Source organism: Salvelinus alpinus, chromosome 9 (assembly GCF_045679555.1).
Source record: "Salvelinus alpinus chromosome 9, SLU_Salpinus.1, whole genome shotgun sequence".
Classification (NCBI taxonomy): Eukaryota; Metazoa; Chordata; class Actinopteri; order Salmoniformes; family Salmonidae; genus Salvelinus; species Salvelinus alpinus.
Genome location: NC_092094.1, coordinates 11,070,205 through 11,088,712, shown reverse-complemented (window position 1 = coordinate 11,088,712; position 18,508 = coordinate 11,070,205). Strand labels below are relative to the sequence as shown.

Genomic DNA, 18,508 nt, shown 5'->3' with positions numbered 1-18,508 from the left:
TCCTGGGATTTCCTATGTTGTTCTGTTGAAGAACCCCTTACAGTATTATAGACACTATGTCCTGGGATTTCCTATGTTGTTCTGTTGAAGAACCCCTTACAGTATTATAGACACTATGTCCTGGGATTTCCTATGTTGTTCTGTTGAAGAACCCCGTACCTTCTAATGACTGTAGTGTGGCCTGTGAGTATCATAGATAAAAAGTCTCAGTTTTTCACAGATAGCTTTTAGTTTGTAGCTCAAACCATTCGACTCTGCAGATGTTTTTGTATAAAAGACCCGTCCCCGGGCCCTTTCGGGATCTGCCCTTGTCTCAATCACCGTTCTAGCTCAGCTCCCGTTAATCACACAGACTAATGATTGGTATCTGTTGATACAGAAGACTAATACAACGGTACAACCCAGAAGTCTGTAACTCAACGTCCAAAATGGGACTCATTGGGTCCAACGCTCCGTTTGCTTGCAGGACATCAGAACAGTCAGAATGAAGCTTTACAGTAAAAGATAGAACGGACATCAAAGCAGATCATTAGATTTTATTCATTCATTATATTTCCACTTCATTCTTGCACTAAAAGTGGAGAAACTTAAATATAAATGAAAAGAGACATAAATTGTTAGTAAAAACCTTGAAACTGTTTTTGAATAAGAATACAACCGTTTTGCAATACTGTCACAAAGTGGATGAGTTTGGTAGACTTTGTGCTTGAATAACCCACATAAAGCAGAATACCACAATGTTATAGTACATTATAGTACTTATCTAACACTCCAAATACATTAAATCTCAAAGTTTACTGAGTACTGTATGGTTTCATTTAATACAGAGAAGTGACATTTCAGAAACACACAACTATATTGCTGACAAATGAAAAAAAACTCCAATCTGAACTCATGGGCAACATCTTGTCCTGTTAGTTACAATAATGTACAATGTTCACAGCTAAGAAAAAAGAAATAAAAACGAAAAAAGACATATATATATATATAGTAGCCTATATTGAACACAGCTCTCTCAAACTATTTCATGCACAGTTCTTCCTTTCAGGTTGTCATCGAATTTTGTAATTTAGGTGAACCATCCCTTTAAGCTCTTCTAGCTGTGTTTCTCTGTACATTCAAAATTATATATTTACAAATTCAACAAATAATTGACATTTCTGTAAAAAAAACTAAAAAACAACAACGTAAAACTTGATGCAAGTTAAGAAAAGAAAATAGCTTGCGAACCCTTGTCACCTCAAAGGCCCTCAAATGTACTTCATACGAGTGAGCACCTCTTTCCTAGCATGACCAATATCCCCTCAACAACAGCACACACACACACACACGTGCACACGCACACACGCACCACAGAATTACAAACACTTCATAGATGACCAGAACCTTTGAAAACAACAAGGAATTTTAAACATAAAATGCATTTGCTGTGTCTAATATGGCTGCCCTATGCCGCTTGATGGAAGGAAAATAAATCCCATATCTGAGAAAAAGCACTGGAAAGCGTTTTAAAATATGACTATATGAAGTATTCCTTCCTTTATGATGTCCTCCATCGTTTCATCCCTCCCTACTGAACTCATGCCCCCAAGAGTGTGACTCCACAGTCCTCTGGCTTTGTGCCCGTTGCACTCACTGAACTCTGGGTAAAACAGTATTTTTTTTTATGAATCTAGACTGAACTGAATCAGAGTTCTGAGGCACACTACTGCTGAAGGCCACCCATGAAGCATCACAAATGAACATGACATTTTGAAAAGCAAAAAAAACGCTGCCGTTGGATGCCAGTACATGCCCTTGGGGTCTGACAAGAAGAGCCATAAGGTCACCGTCAGGTGAGATCATGTGAGTTGCAACCACAGGAAATGAGGTCACATGCAGGTCAAAGGTCATGAGGATGACGTCATGAGGGCGTGTATAGCATCAGCATTTGCTTTCGCAGCAAAATAATAATACATTTAGGAACTCTCTGTCTGCATATACAGTACATACTGTACAAAATCCTGCACTGTAAATTCAACCTTTACCTTTGTTACTGTAAATTCAACCTTTACCTTTGTTACTGTAAATTCAACATTTACCTTTGTTACTGTAAATTCAACCTTTACCTTTGTTACTGTAAATTCAACCTTTACCTTTGTTACTGTAAATTCAACATTTACCTTTGCTACTGTAAATTCAACCTTTACCTTTGTTACTGTAAATTCAACATTTACCTTTGCTACTGTAAATTCAACCTTTACCTTTGTTACTGTAAATTCAACCTTTACCTTTGTTACTGTAAATTCAACCTTTCACTATGTGACTGTTAATTCAACCGTTACCTTTGTTACTATAAATTCAACCTTTACCTTTGTTACTGTAAATTCAACCTTTACCTTTGTTACTATAAATTCAACCTTTACCTTTGTTACTGTAAATTCAACCTTTACCTTTGTTACTGTAAATTCAACCTTTACCTTTGTTACTGTAAATTCAACCTTTCACTATGTGATTGTTAATTCAACCTTTCTGCAACAACAACTGTATAAACTGTACAAACTGCCCGTCTTGCAAAGATACATAGAATAATAGCCATACATTTAGTAACTCATTTCACCACTAGGTCCACAAAGACATTGATGCCTCTTTATGGTGGCCCTGAGGGACAAAAAGTACCTTTAACATACACAATAATATCAAGACAACGCTTTGACTGGAAAAACAATATGGTAAATAATACAAATGTGAACCGCATAGTAGTCCAAGATAGACAATATCTTCCGTGTAATATACTAATTAGTGTTAATCTCAATATGTTAATATATGGATGTACATCATTTCAGGATTTCCATGCACTGTATAAGAATCGTAGTCCTCCAGGAGTATCTAGTATCTCCAATGTGTATCTTATGTATCTGTGACAGCAGGGTGGTTCTCATTGGTAGTTCTGGGTGCAGATGGGTGAGGCATGTAATGATGATGATGATAAGCCACACAATGATGTGATTGCCCTGTGATATGGGGGATGGAACAGTCACCGCAGTGTCTCCTATTGGCTGGGAGGATAAACGTCTAATTAGCTACGCAAAGAATATATAAGAATCTGCAACGCTGCCTAGTGGCCTGGCTACACAAAAAAGTAGCATATACTGTAGCGCCACCTAGTGGCCTGGCTGACCAGTTGACTGTCTACACAAAGGAGTTCATAGCGGTTGTATTAACTGGGGATGGGGCCTCAGCAGTTTCCCTGATGGAGCTCTTTCCGCTGTACTGCCCAATAAAAGACCCATCCTCGTTGAACTGTCCGTCTCCACCTCCATAGTCAACTAAACTGTCGTCACTGCTGTCCCTGTGCACCGTCCCGTTAGAAGGTGTGCGGCTCCCTTTTAACGGCTTATGGTCCTCAGTGTCACTAGGAGAAAAGGACATGCAGGTGTTATGATGACATGAGAATGTAAACAAGGAGTTTAGTGCATGGCCTTTTTTTTTTTAGATGGAGCGTTGAAGGGCCGCCAATTAATTTTACTTTGATTTCCCAGGTCAAATTACCTTTGGTAATTTCCTTATTAATATGGAAAGTATGGCCTGATCCATTGATCTATCCCATCAGTCTACAATTTTAGTTACTTATGATAATATTGTATAAATACTTAAATATTTACTCAAATAGTACTACATCTGATAGTCAATAACATTTCTGTCCACTGCAGCGGATTCATTTTCTGTAGCAGAATTTACTTTGCCCCAAGTCTAAAAAAAAATTGAGACATGATCGATTAGTTGGTTCCATCAGGGGAATTCAAGCAAAATCATACCTGTTCTGAATTCCTCATGAAAGCATAACATGAGGTGGAAAATAATCACATGTGCTGTGATGCTAGACATAAACTATTCTCACCAACAAAGGTTGCAATGAAAAACAGAAAATCCAAGGCAATGATATAAATAAACAAATATCAAAAGCACATTTTCAGCCAAATGACTCAAAGCAAAAAAATACAAATTATCACAATTTTGCAAACAAATGAAGAAACGGCAAATAACGCTTTTTCTGTTGTTGCATTAGTTAGACAACATTGAAATCGTTGTGAGGTTATGATTCATGACAGTGAATAGCAGGTGAACGCTCCTTCATAAAGCTTTAATAATGATTATTAATAATTTACTACATGTGTTATTACCATTCATAACAGGTTATGTCAGCTTATATCACATTGCATAAAAATGACTAACGGAACCAGGACACAATCTACAGTTAACTGATCAAAATCACTGCATATGGCACCAAAAAATTATCTTATGATATGTTATGACATCACTATGTAGGCTTTATGACAGCTCATAACCGTTTAGAAGACACATAAGGACAGTGGTGTAATCCTGGGATGGATTTTACAACAGGCCTTTTTCTCCAAGTGGCTTTAGTTACTGTTTATCTAACAGATATCACAGTATGGCAGCTCTTTGGTTCCTCCTCTCACACCAGTCTAGCAGTACCCTTCCTTACCTTGCCTGACACCTAGCAGTACCCTTCCTTACCTTGCCTGACACCTAGCAGTACCCTTCCTTACCTTGCCTGACACCTAGCAGTACCCTTCCTTACCTTGCCTGACACCTAGCAGTACCCTTCCTTACCTTGCCTGACACCTAGCAGTACCCTTCCTTACCTTGCCTGACATCTAGCAGTACCCTTCCTTACCTTTCCTGACACCTAGCAGTACCCTTCCTTACCTTGCCTGACACCTAGCAGTACCCTTCCTTACCTTGCCTGACACCTAGCAGTACCCTTCCTTACCTTGCCTGACACCTAGCAGTACCCTCACTTACCTTGCCTGACACCTAGCAGTACCCTTCCTTACCTTGCCTGACACCTAGCAGTACCCTTCCTTACCTTGCCTGACACCTAGCAGTACCCTCACTTACCTTGCCTGACACCTAGCAGTACCCTTCCTTACCTTGCCTGACACCTAGCAGTACCCTTCCTTACCTTGCCTGACACCCACATCCCCCTATACACAGAGTGCAGGAAGAGCACATAGAATGATCAGATGATCAGAGAGTGAGCGATACATAACCACTTACTCCTCATCAACACGCACACACTGTACATATGCACACACACACACACACACACACACACACACACACACACACACACACACACACACACACACACACACACACACACACACACACACACACACACACACACACACACACACACACACAGTACATATGCACACACACCCACACACACATAGTACATATGCACACACACCCACACACACACACACACACCCACACCCACACCCACACCCACACACACGCACACACACACGCACACGCACACACTGTACATATGCACACACACACACACGCACGCACACACACACACACACACACACCCATCAGTGTTTTATCTGTGTTTTACTGTGCCCTTTTATGTCTAAGCATAAGGCAGCCACTAACATAGCAGTATGTATCTTTCTTTAACAATATGGACTTTAAGATTATTTTATGTAATGAAAAGAGCTATACAAGTTAAATAAATGTGAAATAATAACATCTCATTTCACCTGTAAGTGTAGACGCTGGTGCTCAATGTCAACAGTTACATCACAGTTACAGTACAGGACTTACTGCAGTCACACCAGAACAGTTCAGTAGAGTTAGGTTGTTATGTAAGCCTACAGTCACACCAGAACAGTTCAGTAGAGTTAGGTTGTTATGTAAGCCTACAGTCACACCAGAACAGTTCAGTAGAGTTAGGTTGTTAGGTAAGCCTACAGTCACACCAGAACAGTTCAGTAGAGTTAGGTTGTTATGTAAGCCTACAGTCACACCAGAACAGTTCAGTAGAGTTAGGTTGTTATGTAAGCCTACAGTCACACCAGAACAGTTCAGTAGAGTTAGGTTGTTATGTAAGCCTACAGTCACACCAGAACAGTTCAGTAGAGTTAGGTTGTTATGTAAGCCTACAGTCACACCAGAACAGTTCAGTAGAGTTAGGTGGTTATGTAAGCCTACAGTCACACCAGAATAGTTCAGTAGAGTTAGGTTGTTATGTCTCTATTGACATAAAGCTCCAGTCCACCTTGGTTGGAATAATGGCATCGATGGAAAGTATGATATCTCTTCACAAAGGCACTCTATATCATACATTTAGCCTTGTGATATTTTGTCTAATACTTGTTATTTGAACAATATAAACTCTGTTATATTGTTCATTATTATTATTCACAAATAATATTGTCTATTATTTTCTTATTTGAATGGACAGATTAGGGTTTCTCTCATGTTAGGATCACAAACTAGATAGAGTTATGATGTGGACAGAATAACAATAGCATTTTGCCTTGTATAAACTTTAAATAGCATCCCTGGAATTGACAGTACTCTCAGTGCTGGCCATGTCCCTCCAACATGCTGATACAGTAGCTTCATACTGGATAACATATACTGTACATATCTAGGATTTCATCCAATACATTATTGCCAACAGTAAGTTTCATATAAGATCTTCACCACATCACGCACATCAGACAACATTATATATCCATAATCTATAGATGTATGTATCACAGCATATCATGTATATTATATAACATATTTATGTTTAAGTATATGATACAAAAAGTAATAATATCAAATACAAACGCAAAACTAATCATATAAATTGGGGATGAAGCTGGACCAGTACAAAATAATGTTTCCAAAACGCTATACATAAATACAGTGCTTCAACGTTCTTCATATTTGCATGCATGGTTGTAAAAGCAAGCAGTCTAAAAACATTCTTAGAGGATGCTAGTGCAAGCATATCTAGATTACTGCAGATAGAGCTAATATGGACTGGGATGAGTGCCCTCACTGTATGCTTATGTATGCAAACATTAATTTACTAAGCATGTATATCATATAATACAATAGCTATATTTATACGCATAATGTATTCATTACAAGGGATTCATTTGGTTAGAAATGAGAAATGAGTGGGGCAGGTACAGTATCTATGCATGCCAGTTTGGGATGCTGTAACTGAGTACTGCACGTTTTCCTGACAGTCCTTGGGAAAGTTTTTAAAAGCTTGAAAATCCCCTAAAACTTAGACCTGAATTATATTGTATATCCTGTTTCTCGAACGACGCAACACAGTCAAACACACTACAATATCAATCTGTTGGGGGGGCACACAAGCCACCAACACACTAAGCAGAGGAGAATCCAATCCCCGTCCCTTGACCTTGTCCCCGTACCCGTCCCTGTCCCTGAACCCGTCACTGACCCCACTTCTAACCCTGACCTCCCCCCGACCCCCCGTCCCCCGTCCCCGTCCCCATCTCTGACCCCGTCCCCATCTCTGACCCCGTCCCTATCTCTGACCCCGTCCCTATCTCTGACCCCGTCCCTATCTCTGACCCCGTCCCCATCTCTGACCCCGTGCCTATCTCTGACCCCGTCCCTATCTCTGACCCCGTCCCCATCTCTGACCCCGTCCCCATCTCTGACCCCGTCCCTATCTCTGACCCCGTCCCTATCTCTGACCCCGTCCCTATCTCTGACCCCGTCCCTATCTCTGACCCCGTCCCTATTTCTGACCCCGTCCCTATTTCTGACCCCGTCCCTATCTCTGACCCGTCCCTATCTCTGACCCCGTCCCCATCTCTGACCCCGTCCCTATCTCTGACCCCGTCCCTATCTCTGACCCCGTCCCTATCTCTGACCCCGTCCCCATCTCTGACCCCGTCCCTATTTCTGACCCCGTCCCTATCTCTGACCCCGTCCCTATCTCTGACCCCGTCCCTATCTCTGACCCCGTCCCCATCTCTGACCCCGTCCCTATTTCTGACCCCGTCCCTATTTCTGACCCCGTCCCCATCTCTGACCCCGTCCCTATCTCTGACCCCGTCCCCATCTCTGACCCCGTCCCTATTTCTGACCCCGTCCCCATCTCTGACCCCGTCCCCATCTCTGACCCCGTCCCTATCTCTGACCCCGTCCCTATCTCTGACCCCGTCCCTATCTCTGACCCCGTCCCTATCTCTGACCCCGTCCCTATCTCTGACCCCGTCCCTATTTCTGACCCCGTCCCTATCTCTGACCCCGTCCCTATCTCTGACCCCGTCCCCATCTCTGACCCCATCCCAACTTCCTCCCTTAGAACAGGCTTGTGCTTTACTGTGTAGCGCCAAAGAGCTGCACTGACAGAATCCTTGTTGGAACGATGCTGGTCCTGGAGGGGGGGGGTCTGAGGCCCAGCAGCTGGAGGTCAGCTGTAAGGAGGGGGGTCTGAGGCCCAGCAGCTGGAGGTCAGCTGTAAGGAGGGGGGGCGGGGCAGAGCTCCTGCCCAGCTGAGAGGAACCAGGTCAGGGGAGGGAGTGGGGCCTTGGTGGGGTGGTTGGCTTGGGGCAGGTGTAGGATCTTGGCCCACGGGCTCCAGAGGACAGATTCACGTTTCTCACCTGTATTCCCCAAAAGTACAGTCATCCTCTTTCATGGGCTGGAACTCTGGGTCTGTGTGAGCGTCCTCCTTTTCCTTCACTAGGGACAGAGATTGAGCAAATGGGTCTGTTACTATGACCTGAGCTAGGTGATGGATGTGGAGACGGAAGTGAGTGTGTTTGTGTGTGCGTGTCTGTGCACATGCGTGTCTGCGTAGACATGTGTGTGGGTGTGTGTGAACGTCTGCGCACTTGTGTGTCTGTGTGTACGTGTGTGTGTGTGTGTGTCACCCACCTGGGTATTTGCCTCCCTTGTTCCTCTTAATGAAGCAGATGATGAGGAGGACGAGGATGAGGAGAGCGATGGCACACATCAGGCCGATGAACCAGCCCTGAGTAGCGATGTCAGCCTGTCTGGATGGCATAGCTGGTCAGGCACCGAGGGGAGGAAGAGAAGTGAAAACTCTTAATGACAGGCCTGCTTGCTTTAAATGAGGAAGGTAACCTTGTTCCTATACTGTAATATAATGACAATGTAATGGACAATAAATTAATTCTCATTATTATCACACATCCACTATTGTAATCACAGTTCCTAAAGTAGATATTGACCATCAAAACATAAGTACATGATAGTATGAAAATAAGATTCCAAAGAACCCCTTGTGAGCAATACAATTTTTGAACATATTGTTTGGAAATTGTTACATAGTGTTACTGTAACAGACAGTTGTGATGTTATGTTAGTGATGTTATTGTTTTTGTTGTTGTTGATAGTAGTTATGATAGTGATGTTATGTTAAACATCTCAGCTGTGGAAGTTAAAGAAGGCACATTAATACAGAGAGTGATTATGATGGTTAACAGCTCGACTTCGTCAGTAGGTGAGGGAAACAACTTTCTCAAGTTCTCTAGCACTCTTTGTTCCTCTCAATCTCACACACACACACACACACACACACACACACACACACACACACACACACACACACACACACACACACACACACACACACACACACACACACACACACACACACACACACACACACACACACACACACACACACACAGAGACAAGTTAAGTTAAGCACAGAAGGACAGTCAGGTGGATTATATCCGTCTGCTACATTAGGTGAATGATATGATCTATAAGGAGATGGTCTTACAGGACGTCTCTCCAGGAAAACAACACACAGACAGGATGACATCATGCAGGTCAGAAATCGACCTAGTCTATATCTCTACTGAACATGCCTAACGTACGTTTCCATTAGAATGACCACGACAACAGATATACTGTTAATAAACAGGATCGTTTACCTACTGAACAGGTGCCTAAGCAGTAGAGAATTACACAGCTAGCATACCAAACACGTTTCTCAATCTCTACAACAACACAGGGCAAGGCGAGGCCGGGCGGCGCCGGTGACGACCAGCCAATCGCGTGCTGCCTCACCTGGAACGGTCACCAAAAGCTCCTCTGATTGGTGGAGCACCGCTTGGTCGTCGTGACCCTTGGCAACCACGCGTACCCTATAGGACAGGCCCTCCTTTAAGCCCTTCAGCACATAGGCCTGAGATCCATTTACATACTCTTTCTGCCACTCCTCTTCACCGAGAGCTGCAGGAAGAAAGGCGCTTTCAAAGATGTTTGTCTGTCCGGTGCACATTTTAGGACATCCATCATAGTCAGAATGTACGGTGCGCATATTAGGACTACCGTACTTAGTTAGACTAACATTGTTGATGTCCTAATATGTCCACCGTACACCTGACATTGTAACAACGTTGGGATGGGCTATGGAGTTTCATGCAAGGATGGTTTTATCTTGTGTCATGAACTGGCATCTATCATATCAATATTATATATCACTAATTGTGTATATGGGTCTTTCTATAAACTAGGGAACCAGTGAGTATTTCCTACACAGGACAAGTTGTTACAGCTGCTGACAAGTCATTGATAATAACCTGCCATGTCATTACGTTAAGATATAAGGGGGATCATAGGTATATTTAATATAATTCACAAGTTGATTTAAAACCTGTTTAACCCTTTATCATGGTTGGTGTCTTAAATGATTTGTTCAAAATCATGTGACATTACTTTTCTGTCCTTACATTTATGGCAGTGTAAGTTGTCGTTATATCATATATTAAGCATTAATCAGTTAAATTAGACATTGAACTTGAACTTGAAATCCTGGATCTAGCTGTCTGACAATTTTTTTGTATAGAGATCTCAGAAATGCTGTGTAACTAGGTAACATTTAGTTTCTTCTTATGTTACGGTGTGAAAATAGTTTTCATCGGCACACGAATCCAAAATAATACATGCGATTGCAAAATCGAATTCTTCAACCAAAAGAGTCACCTTACCTTGATACTTAAAACCTACATCGATACTGTCATTACCGTGGTTCTTCAGTAATTATGCATAATACTTTGTTGGATGCGCATTTGCTGTCCAACTAATTAGTTACGCCGTGTTATTTTCACACATCATCATCTAATCCAGGAAGGAATTTTCCGACGGACAGTCAAGTGAAGAACAGCTGTTGTGATAGTGAATGTGACACAACAACAGTGCTGGAAAAAAGGAATGTCCAGAATATTTTGGTGTCTCATTGGTTACACTGGTGAGGACCGCTGTACCTGGATCCACATTGGATCTAATAACCCTAGAGAATTGATGTTTATTATCTGTTGTTGTCTGCTTGATTTACAGCAGGGTCTCCTTAGATTTAACAGAGAAAGCATCAAGTTCATGTGTTCATATTTTCCTATGTTTTTGTGCTTCGGATTGGACACCGGAGTCTACTGTGCGCAGTTGTGTAGGATAGACTATTGCGCAACACCCAACGCTCTTCCTATGAATTATTCTGGCTATAATGACAACACATTACATCGCCTAGTGGGCTTATTGACACTATGATCTGGTAATGAAATAACATGACAAATAAATATGATTTTCCATGTTACACCTGCAATTTTAAACAATACAAGGGGCTTGAAGTAGCCTACTTGAACTTGGAGCTCAGAAATGCAAGTATTGGAATAGGCCTACCTTGAAAATGTCCTTAATTGGGTGCTTGAAAAGTCCAAGTAATTATTGTAGCCAATGTTGTATAGGTGGAGGGCAATTTGCAATTTGCCCTCCACACTGTGTGTGTGTGTTAAGGGCAATTTGCATATATTCACTTTTACTCCTCTAAATACACATGTGGAACTGCATAATCTTTATTTTTTATTTTGATCCCAATGTCCCACATTGGTCCCATTATTTATAGAAAGACCCACGTGCATAGTATGTTATTTCATGGAATTCTACAAATGAAGTATGATTATAAAAACTCATTAGAGGATGTGTCTCAGTGAGGAATTGTGTTATTCCACTAAATCAGATTACTCTAATATGCTATTTCACCCGGCACTTTTACTACACTATCATCCCCATTACATTTATGAGGATGGTACAAATGCATTTGAGTATTTGAATTCAGTTTTTCTAAATATTTATACTACAAACACAATTACTTTAGGTGTGTGTTTTTACCCTCGGTGTAGGTCAACAAAACAACTACAGACATGTTGAGAGTTCAATCCATATGGGATATAAAAAATATCCTTTTAGACCCCGGATGGGCAACTCCAGTCCTCGGGGGTCTGATTAGGGTCACACTTTTGTCCCAGCCCCAGCTAACACAATAATCTACTAATCATGATATTCAGTTTAGTAAGTAATTAGTTAAATCAGCTGTGTTTGCAAGGAATCAGGACAAAGTGTGACAGCACTCCGGCCCCTGAGGACTGGAGTCGCACATCCCTGTTTTAGACTCTTTCTGCTGCTGTTTCCTGTTTATTATTAGATTTGTGTCGGGGCAGTTTGAAGGCAATATATCAAAGAAGATTTTTTAATCAGACTAGATAATTTATCCTATCTGTGCTAGACATACAGTACAGTTCAAAAGTTTGACACACCTACTCATTCGAGGGTTTTTCTTTACAATGTAGAAAATGGCAAAAATAAAGAAAAACCCTTGAATGAGTAGGTGTATCCAAACTTTTGACTGGTACTGTAACTGCCAATGTTTGCATAAACCTGCATTAGCAAATCACTGAGTAGGAGTCTCTTGTACCTATATGTTTAAGTATAACTGATGTACAGTGGATAAAATAGTTTGTCTTACTGTTGTCGTTCTTAATTATATATTCTAGATAAACATGTTTTTCCGCTCCCCAGTACTCCCAACTGATAAGCATTCCGTCCTCTCCCACGGAAGAGCTAACGTTCCTGAATGCCGGAGCCGCTGGATGCACTGAGCACAACAAGAGAAGAAGACAACCAAAAAGCTCACACTGTAGGTCAAAGGTCAATTGAAAAAATACAATTCTAATCAAACTGTTCCTGCTGAAAATACTCCTAAAATACTCTGTAAAAATATATCAATCTGAGTCTGACTTTAAGTCTGTGCACTCACACTCAACTTGCTTAGATACTGACAAAGCCCGTAGATGACTTTGCTACAGTTTATACCAGTGGTTCCCAACCAGGTGTACGAGGCCTATCCACAGGGGGTACTTGAGAAGACTCATGAGACCATAGGCTTACTGGTAAAATACACATGAGGGGGTACTTCAGGGGTACTCCGGGCAGAGCAACATTCAGTTGGTGGTACAATAACTAAAAAAGGTTGGGAACCACTGGTTTATACCATACAAATAACACATCATTTGCTTTTAGGCATACATTATATTGAACATCTGTCTGTATCATAGAATCTATAGGTCAAAATCAAAGCAAGATACACGTTGATTTTCCATTCCACTTTCAGTTAGGTCTACTTCTATTACATCTACAGTTGCTCCTTTCCTACAAGTACCTTACAAACGGATTCAGACAATAAAGCCTGAACATTTGTAATACATTACAAATGTAATCACTAAGACTGTAAGATGTGTATGGACAATGACTAGAGCGGCTGTACCCTTGTGGAATGGGTGGCGTGGAGGAGACCCTGCTATGGGAGGTGAGGTTTGGGTTCGGGTGTTCCCTGGAACAACACGGAGAGGAATAAGAAACACCATACCCAACACTCATCAGACACAGCAGCTTCAACCACAAGCATAGGTAAGACAGCGAGCTGGCGACAAACAGGTCCATTACCACGCATGCAGTGGAAGTGCAAGTAAACAGTCAGCATGTCTGAGGGGGGATCAGTCGGAGCAGGGTTCAAACATGCACAATGTCATGCATGGGACAGCACAGCACCAGCCAGACATAGAAATACAGACATAGATCAGCAGTCACAGAGTCGCCATCACACCGTTAGAAAGTAAGATGCAACACTGAAGAGTTTTGAGTGTGCTATATGGTTAACGGTGTTACAGCAGCCAAATAAGCACCACGTCATATAATTATGTCTGTACAGATGTAGGATTTTAATTTGATCACTCTATTGTTGCTGAGAATTTCCCTGTGCCAACAGGAAATGCAGATGAGATTTGTGATTTACATAAATTCACTGAACAAATGCACTAGCACATGGTAATATTAACACATGTAGCCTGATTTTGACCAGCTAATTGCCTAAACACCGATCAAGCAACATTTTGGACTAAACGTTCAAATTCTGTTGCTACAGGATTATTTTTGTAAATGTTTTATTGTAACACTTGCTGTGACAATATAGGTCAAATTAAGATTCTACATCTGTATGTAGCTATCTTCAAGGTTTCAGCTTTGAATTCAGGTCCTGCTGGGTCGAGGGGTCAAGGGGATTTCAAAGGGGAACGCAGGCTTGGACCGGTCTTTGAAGCCAAGGCAGTATGCGTAAAGCATCTCAGAGTACAGTATGAGTGCTGATCTATTCATTAAAACTGATTCTAGGTCAGTACTCTTATTCTGAGATGCTTTGTAAATATGGGCCCGGATCTGTTTGTATGAGGAGCATGCAGACCCTGAGAGCTACAGGTACCTCCTCCAACCTCGTCTACTGAAGGCTGATACATTAGGACTTTGAGGGAAAAGAGGGGACACAAAAGTTGATATCAAGGTCAATATGACGCCTGCATGTCCCTTTCACTAAATGTACCAGTGAGTAAGCATGAACATGCTGTAATACAAAACTAACTGGACCAGCTCATTTCAAAGTACTGGGAAACACACTCACAGTTAGTGTTCTTACAAACATTACTACACTGAGGTTATGCCATGCTTTGGCACAAAGCTGCACACTGTTTGACACACTGAAGACAATTCAATAGTAGATCTATAAGGACAACAGACTGACATTATGAACATTTAAACAGAGAAGCATGCTTCATAAGCGAGTATAAGATACACAATACACCATCTAGATGTTTGGTGTTGACTTGAACCATTCAACATGGTACATGTGTGGAATGGTATGTAACTAAGGAGGACTCCCATACCATAACCATATCAATTTACAGGATACGTCCTCTATCGTCTTTGACTACAGTCAAAGTTTGTTTTCTACTTGTGACCTTCAGTAGCGTACTTTCACACTTACCTTCGTCCATAATAGTGACGGCTTCCTCTGTAATGACGGGCCCTGCTCCCTGGCCTGTTTTGGCATTGAAATAAAACTTGTAGCGTGTGCTGTACTTGAGGTTGGGGAGCGTGACGGAGGTCTTGTTGGCCGGCAGGGCCAGCTCTTCCATCGGACCCAGCTCGTTGGAGTTATTGACTGAAGAGGTGGAGGAGGAGGTAAGGTAGAGGTGGAGGAGGGGAGAGGTGGAGGAGGGGGTAAGGTAGAGGTGGAGGAGGGGAGAGGTGGAGGAGAAGGTAAGGTAGAGGTGGAGGAGGGGAGAGGTGGAGGAGAAGGTAAGGTAGAGGTGGAGGAGGGGAGAGGTGGAGGAGGAGGTAGAGGTGGAGGAGGGGAGAGGTGGAGGAGGGGTAAGGTAGAGGTGGAGGAGGGGAGAGGTGGAGGAGGAAGTAACGTAGAGGTGGAGGGGGGGAGAGGTGGAGGAGGGGAGAGGTGGAGGAGGGGGTAACATAGAGGTGGAGGAGGGGAGAGGTGGAGGAGGAAGTAACGTAGAGGTGGAGGGGGGAGAGGTGGAGGAGGGGAGAGGTGGAGGAGGGGGTAACATAGAGGTGGAGGAGGGGGTAAGGTAGAGGTGGAGGAGGGGAGAGGTGGAGGAGGGGGTAAGGTAGAGGTGGAGAGAGGTGGAGGAGGGGGTAAGGTAGAGGTGGAGGAGGGGAGAGGTGGAGGAGGAAGTAACGAAGAGGTGGAGGGGGGAGAGGTGGAGGAGGGGAGAGGTGGAGGAGGGGGTAACATAGAGGTGGAGGAGGGGAGAGGTGGAGGAGGAGGTAGAGGGGGAGGAGGGGGTAAGGTAGAGGTGGAGGATTGGAGAGGTGGAGGAGGGGTAAGGTAGAGGTGGAGGAGGGGAGAGGTGGAGGAGGGGGTAAGGTAGAGGTGGAGGAGGGGAGAGGTGGAGGAGGGGGTAAGGTAGAGGTGGAGGAGGGGAGAGGTGGAGGAGGAGGTAAAGGTGGAGGTGGGAGAGATGGAGTGGGGGGGTAGAGGTGGAGGAGGGGAGAGGTGGAGGAGGAGGTAGAGGTGGAGGAGGGGAGAGGTGGAGGAGGGGGTAAGGTAGAGGTGGAGGAGGGGAGAGGTGGAGGAGGAAGTAACGTAGAGGTGGAGGGGGGGAGAGGTGGAGGAGGGGAGAGGTGGAGGAGGGGGTAACATAGAGGTGGAGGAGGGGAGAGGTGGAGGAGGAGGTAGAGGGGGAGGAGGGGGTAAGATAGAGGTGGAGGATTGGAGAGGTGGAGGAGGGGTAAGGTAGAGGTGGAGGAGGGGAGAGGTGGAGGAGGGGTAAGGTAGAGGTGGAGGTGGGGAGAGGTGGAGGAGGAGGTAGAGGTGGAGGAGTGGAGAGGTGGAGGAGGAGGTAAGGTAGAGGTGGAGGAGGGGAGAGGTGGAGGATTAGAGAGGTGGAGGAGGGGTAAGGTAGAGGTGGAGGAGGGGAGAGGTGGAGGAGGAGGTAAGGTAGAGGTGGAGGAGGGGAGAGGTGGAGGAGGAGGTAAGGTAGAGGTGGAGGATTGGAGAGGTGGAGGAGGGGTAAGGTAGAGGTGGAGGAGGGGAGAGGTGGATGAGGAGGTAAGGTAGAGGTGGAGGAGGGGAGAGGTGGAAGAGGAGGTAGAGGTGGAGGATTAGAGAGGCGGAGGAGGGGTAAGGTATGGGTGGAGGAGGGGAGAGGTGGAGGAGGGGGTAGAGGTGGAGGATTGGAGAGGTGGAGGAGGGGGTAAGGTAGATGTGGAGAGCTGTTTGTTGATGTTTCTGGTTTGGTCAATACAACATACTGTACTGTACATACATGGCTAACACACAGTACATACACAGGCTCAACTCTTATGTAATGACACCAGATAATAATGAGTACTATGGTGATAGTACTACACAGACATGAAGGACCTACTGTATGTAGTAACTCCTCCAGGAGTAAATCCTCCTGTAGTAACCCCTAATGTAATAAGGCCTACTGTAACAACGCCTACTGTAATAACGCCTACCGTCCTGTAATAACTCCTTATGTAGTAACTCCTCCTGTAGTATCTCCTCCTGCAGTAAATCCTACTGTAGTATCTCCTCCTGTAGTAACTCTTGCCATGATATCTCCTCCTGTAGTATCTTCTCCTGCAGTAAATCCTACTGTAGTAACTCATCCTGTAGTAACTCTTGCCATGATAACTCCTCCTGTAGTAACTCCTCCTGCAGTAAATCCTACTGTAGTATCTCCTCCTGTAGTAACTCTTGCCATGATATCTCCTCCTGTAGTATCTTCTCCTGCAGTAAATCCTACTGTAGTAACTCATCCTGTAGTAACTCTTGCCATGATAACTCCTCCCGTAGTAACTCCTCCTGCAGTAAATCCTATTCTAATAACTCCACCTGTAGTAACTACTCCTGTAGAAATCCATCCTGTAGTAACCCCTCCCGTAGTAATCCTCCCGTTGTAATGCCTACTGTAATAACTGCTCGTGTAATAACTCCTCCCGTAGTAATTCCTACTGCAGGAAGTCCTCCCGTAGCAACTCCTCCCGTAGTAATTCCTACTGTAATAACTCCTCCCGTAGTAACTCTTCCCATAGTAATTCCTACTGCAGGAAGTCCTCCCGTAGCAACTCGTCCCGTAGTAATTCCTACTGTAATAACTCCTCATGTAGTAACTCCTACTGTAGTAAATCATCCCGTAGTAACTCTTATGTAATGACACAAGATAATAATGAGTACTATGGTGGTAGTACTGCACAGACATGAAGGACCTACTGTAGTAACTCCTCCTGCAGTAAATCCTACTGTAACAACACCACACGTAGTAACTCCTCCCGTAGTAACTCCTCCCGTAGTAATGCCTACTGTAATAACCTCCTACTGTAATAACTCCTCCCGTAGTAACTCCTCCCGTAGTAATGCCAACTGTAATATCTCCTCCTGTAGTAACTCCAACTGTAATAACTCCTACTGTAATAACTCCTCCCGTAGTAACTCCTCCCGTAGTAATGCCAACTGTAATAACTCCTACTGTAATAACTCCTCCTGTAGTAGCTCCTACTGTAGTAATTCCTCACGTAGTAACTCCTCCCGTAGTAACTCCTGCTGTAGTAACTCCTACTGTAATAACTCCTACTGTAATAACTCCTACTGTAATAACGTCTACTGTAATAACGTATACTGTAATAACTTCTACTGTAATATACCCTACCATAGCAACTCCTACTGTAGTAATTCCTCCCGTAGTAACTCCTCCCATAGTAACTCCTCCAGTAGTAACTCCTCCCGTAGTAACTCATACTGTAATAACTATTCCTGTAATAACTATTCCTGTAATAACTCCTCCCGTAATAACTCCTACTGTAATAACACTTCCTGTAATAACTTATTCTGTAATAACTCATACTGTAATAACTCCTCCCGTAGTAACTCCTCCCGTAGTAACCCATACTGTAATAACTTCTCCTGTAATAACTCCTCCTGTACTAACTCATCCCGTAATATGTCCTCCCGTAGTAACTCCTCCCGTAGTAACTCCTCCCGTAGTAACTCCTCCCGTAGTAATTC

At 43.5% G+C, this 18,508-nt stretch overlaps 1 protein-coding gene and 1 long non-coding RNA gene across 18 annotated transcripts in view; both read right to left on the bottom strand.

The window, feature by feature from the left end:
* Positions 1 to 516: 516 nt before the first annotated feature.
* LOC139584306 (neuronal cell adhesion molecule-like) overlaps positions 517 to 18,508 on the bottom strand; it is a 173,977-nt gene continuing 155,985 nt past the window's right edge. For 8 of the 17 annotated variants that reach the window (XM_071415982.1, XM_071415985.1, XM_071415988.1 and 5 more), the window contains 8 exons: positions 14,963 to 15,139; positions 14,405 to 14,443; positions 13,415 to 13,480; positions 12,617 to 12,745; positions 9,883 to 10,047; positions 8,719 to 8,850; positions 8,445 to 8,523; positions 517 to 3,394 (listed from right to left, as the gene is read on the bottom strand). In XM_071415982.1, coding sequence (XP_071272083.1) covers positions 3,172 to 3,394; positions 8,445 to 8,523; positions 8,719 to 8,850; positions 9,883 to 10,047; positions 12,617 to 12,745; positions 13,415 to 13,480; positions 14,405 to 14,443; positions 14,963 to 15,139 — 1,010 coding nt within the window. In that variant the 3' untranslated portion in view covers positions 517 to 3,171. The remainder of the gene's footprint in view (positions 3,395 to 8,444; positions 8,524 to 8,718; positions 8,851 to 9,882; positions 10,048 to 12,616; positions 12,746 to 13,414; positions 13,481 to 14,404; positions 14,444 to 14,962; positions 15,140 to 18,508) is intronic. The other 9 variants (XM_071415995.1, XM_071415997.1, XM_071415999.1 and 6 more) reach the window with 4 other exon arrangements.
* LOC139584307 (uncharacterized) lies at positions 4,105 to 7,287 on the bottom strand. The gene is made up of 2 exons (XR_011676748.1): positions 4,822 to 7,287; positions 4,105 to 4,789 (listed from the first exon to the last, which is right to left on the bottom strand). It is a non-coding gene; the product is annotated as an uncharacterized lncRNA (long non-coding RNA).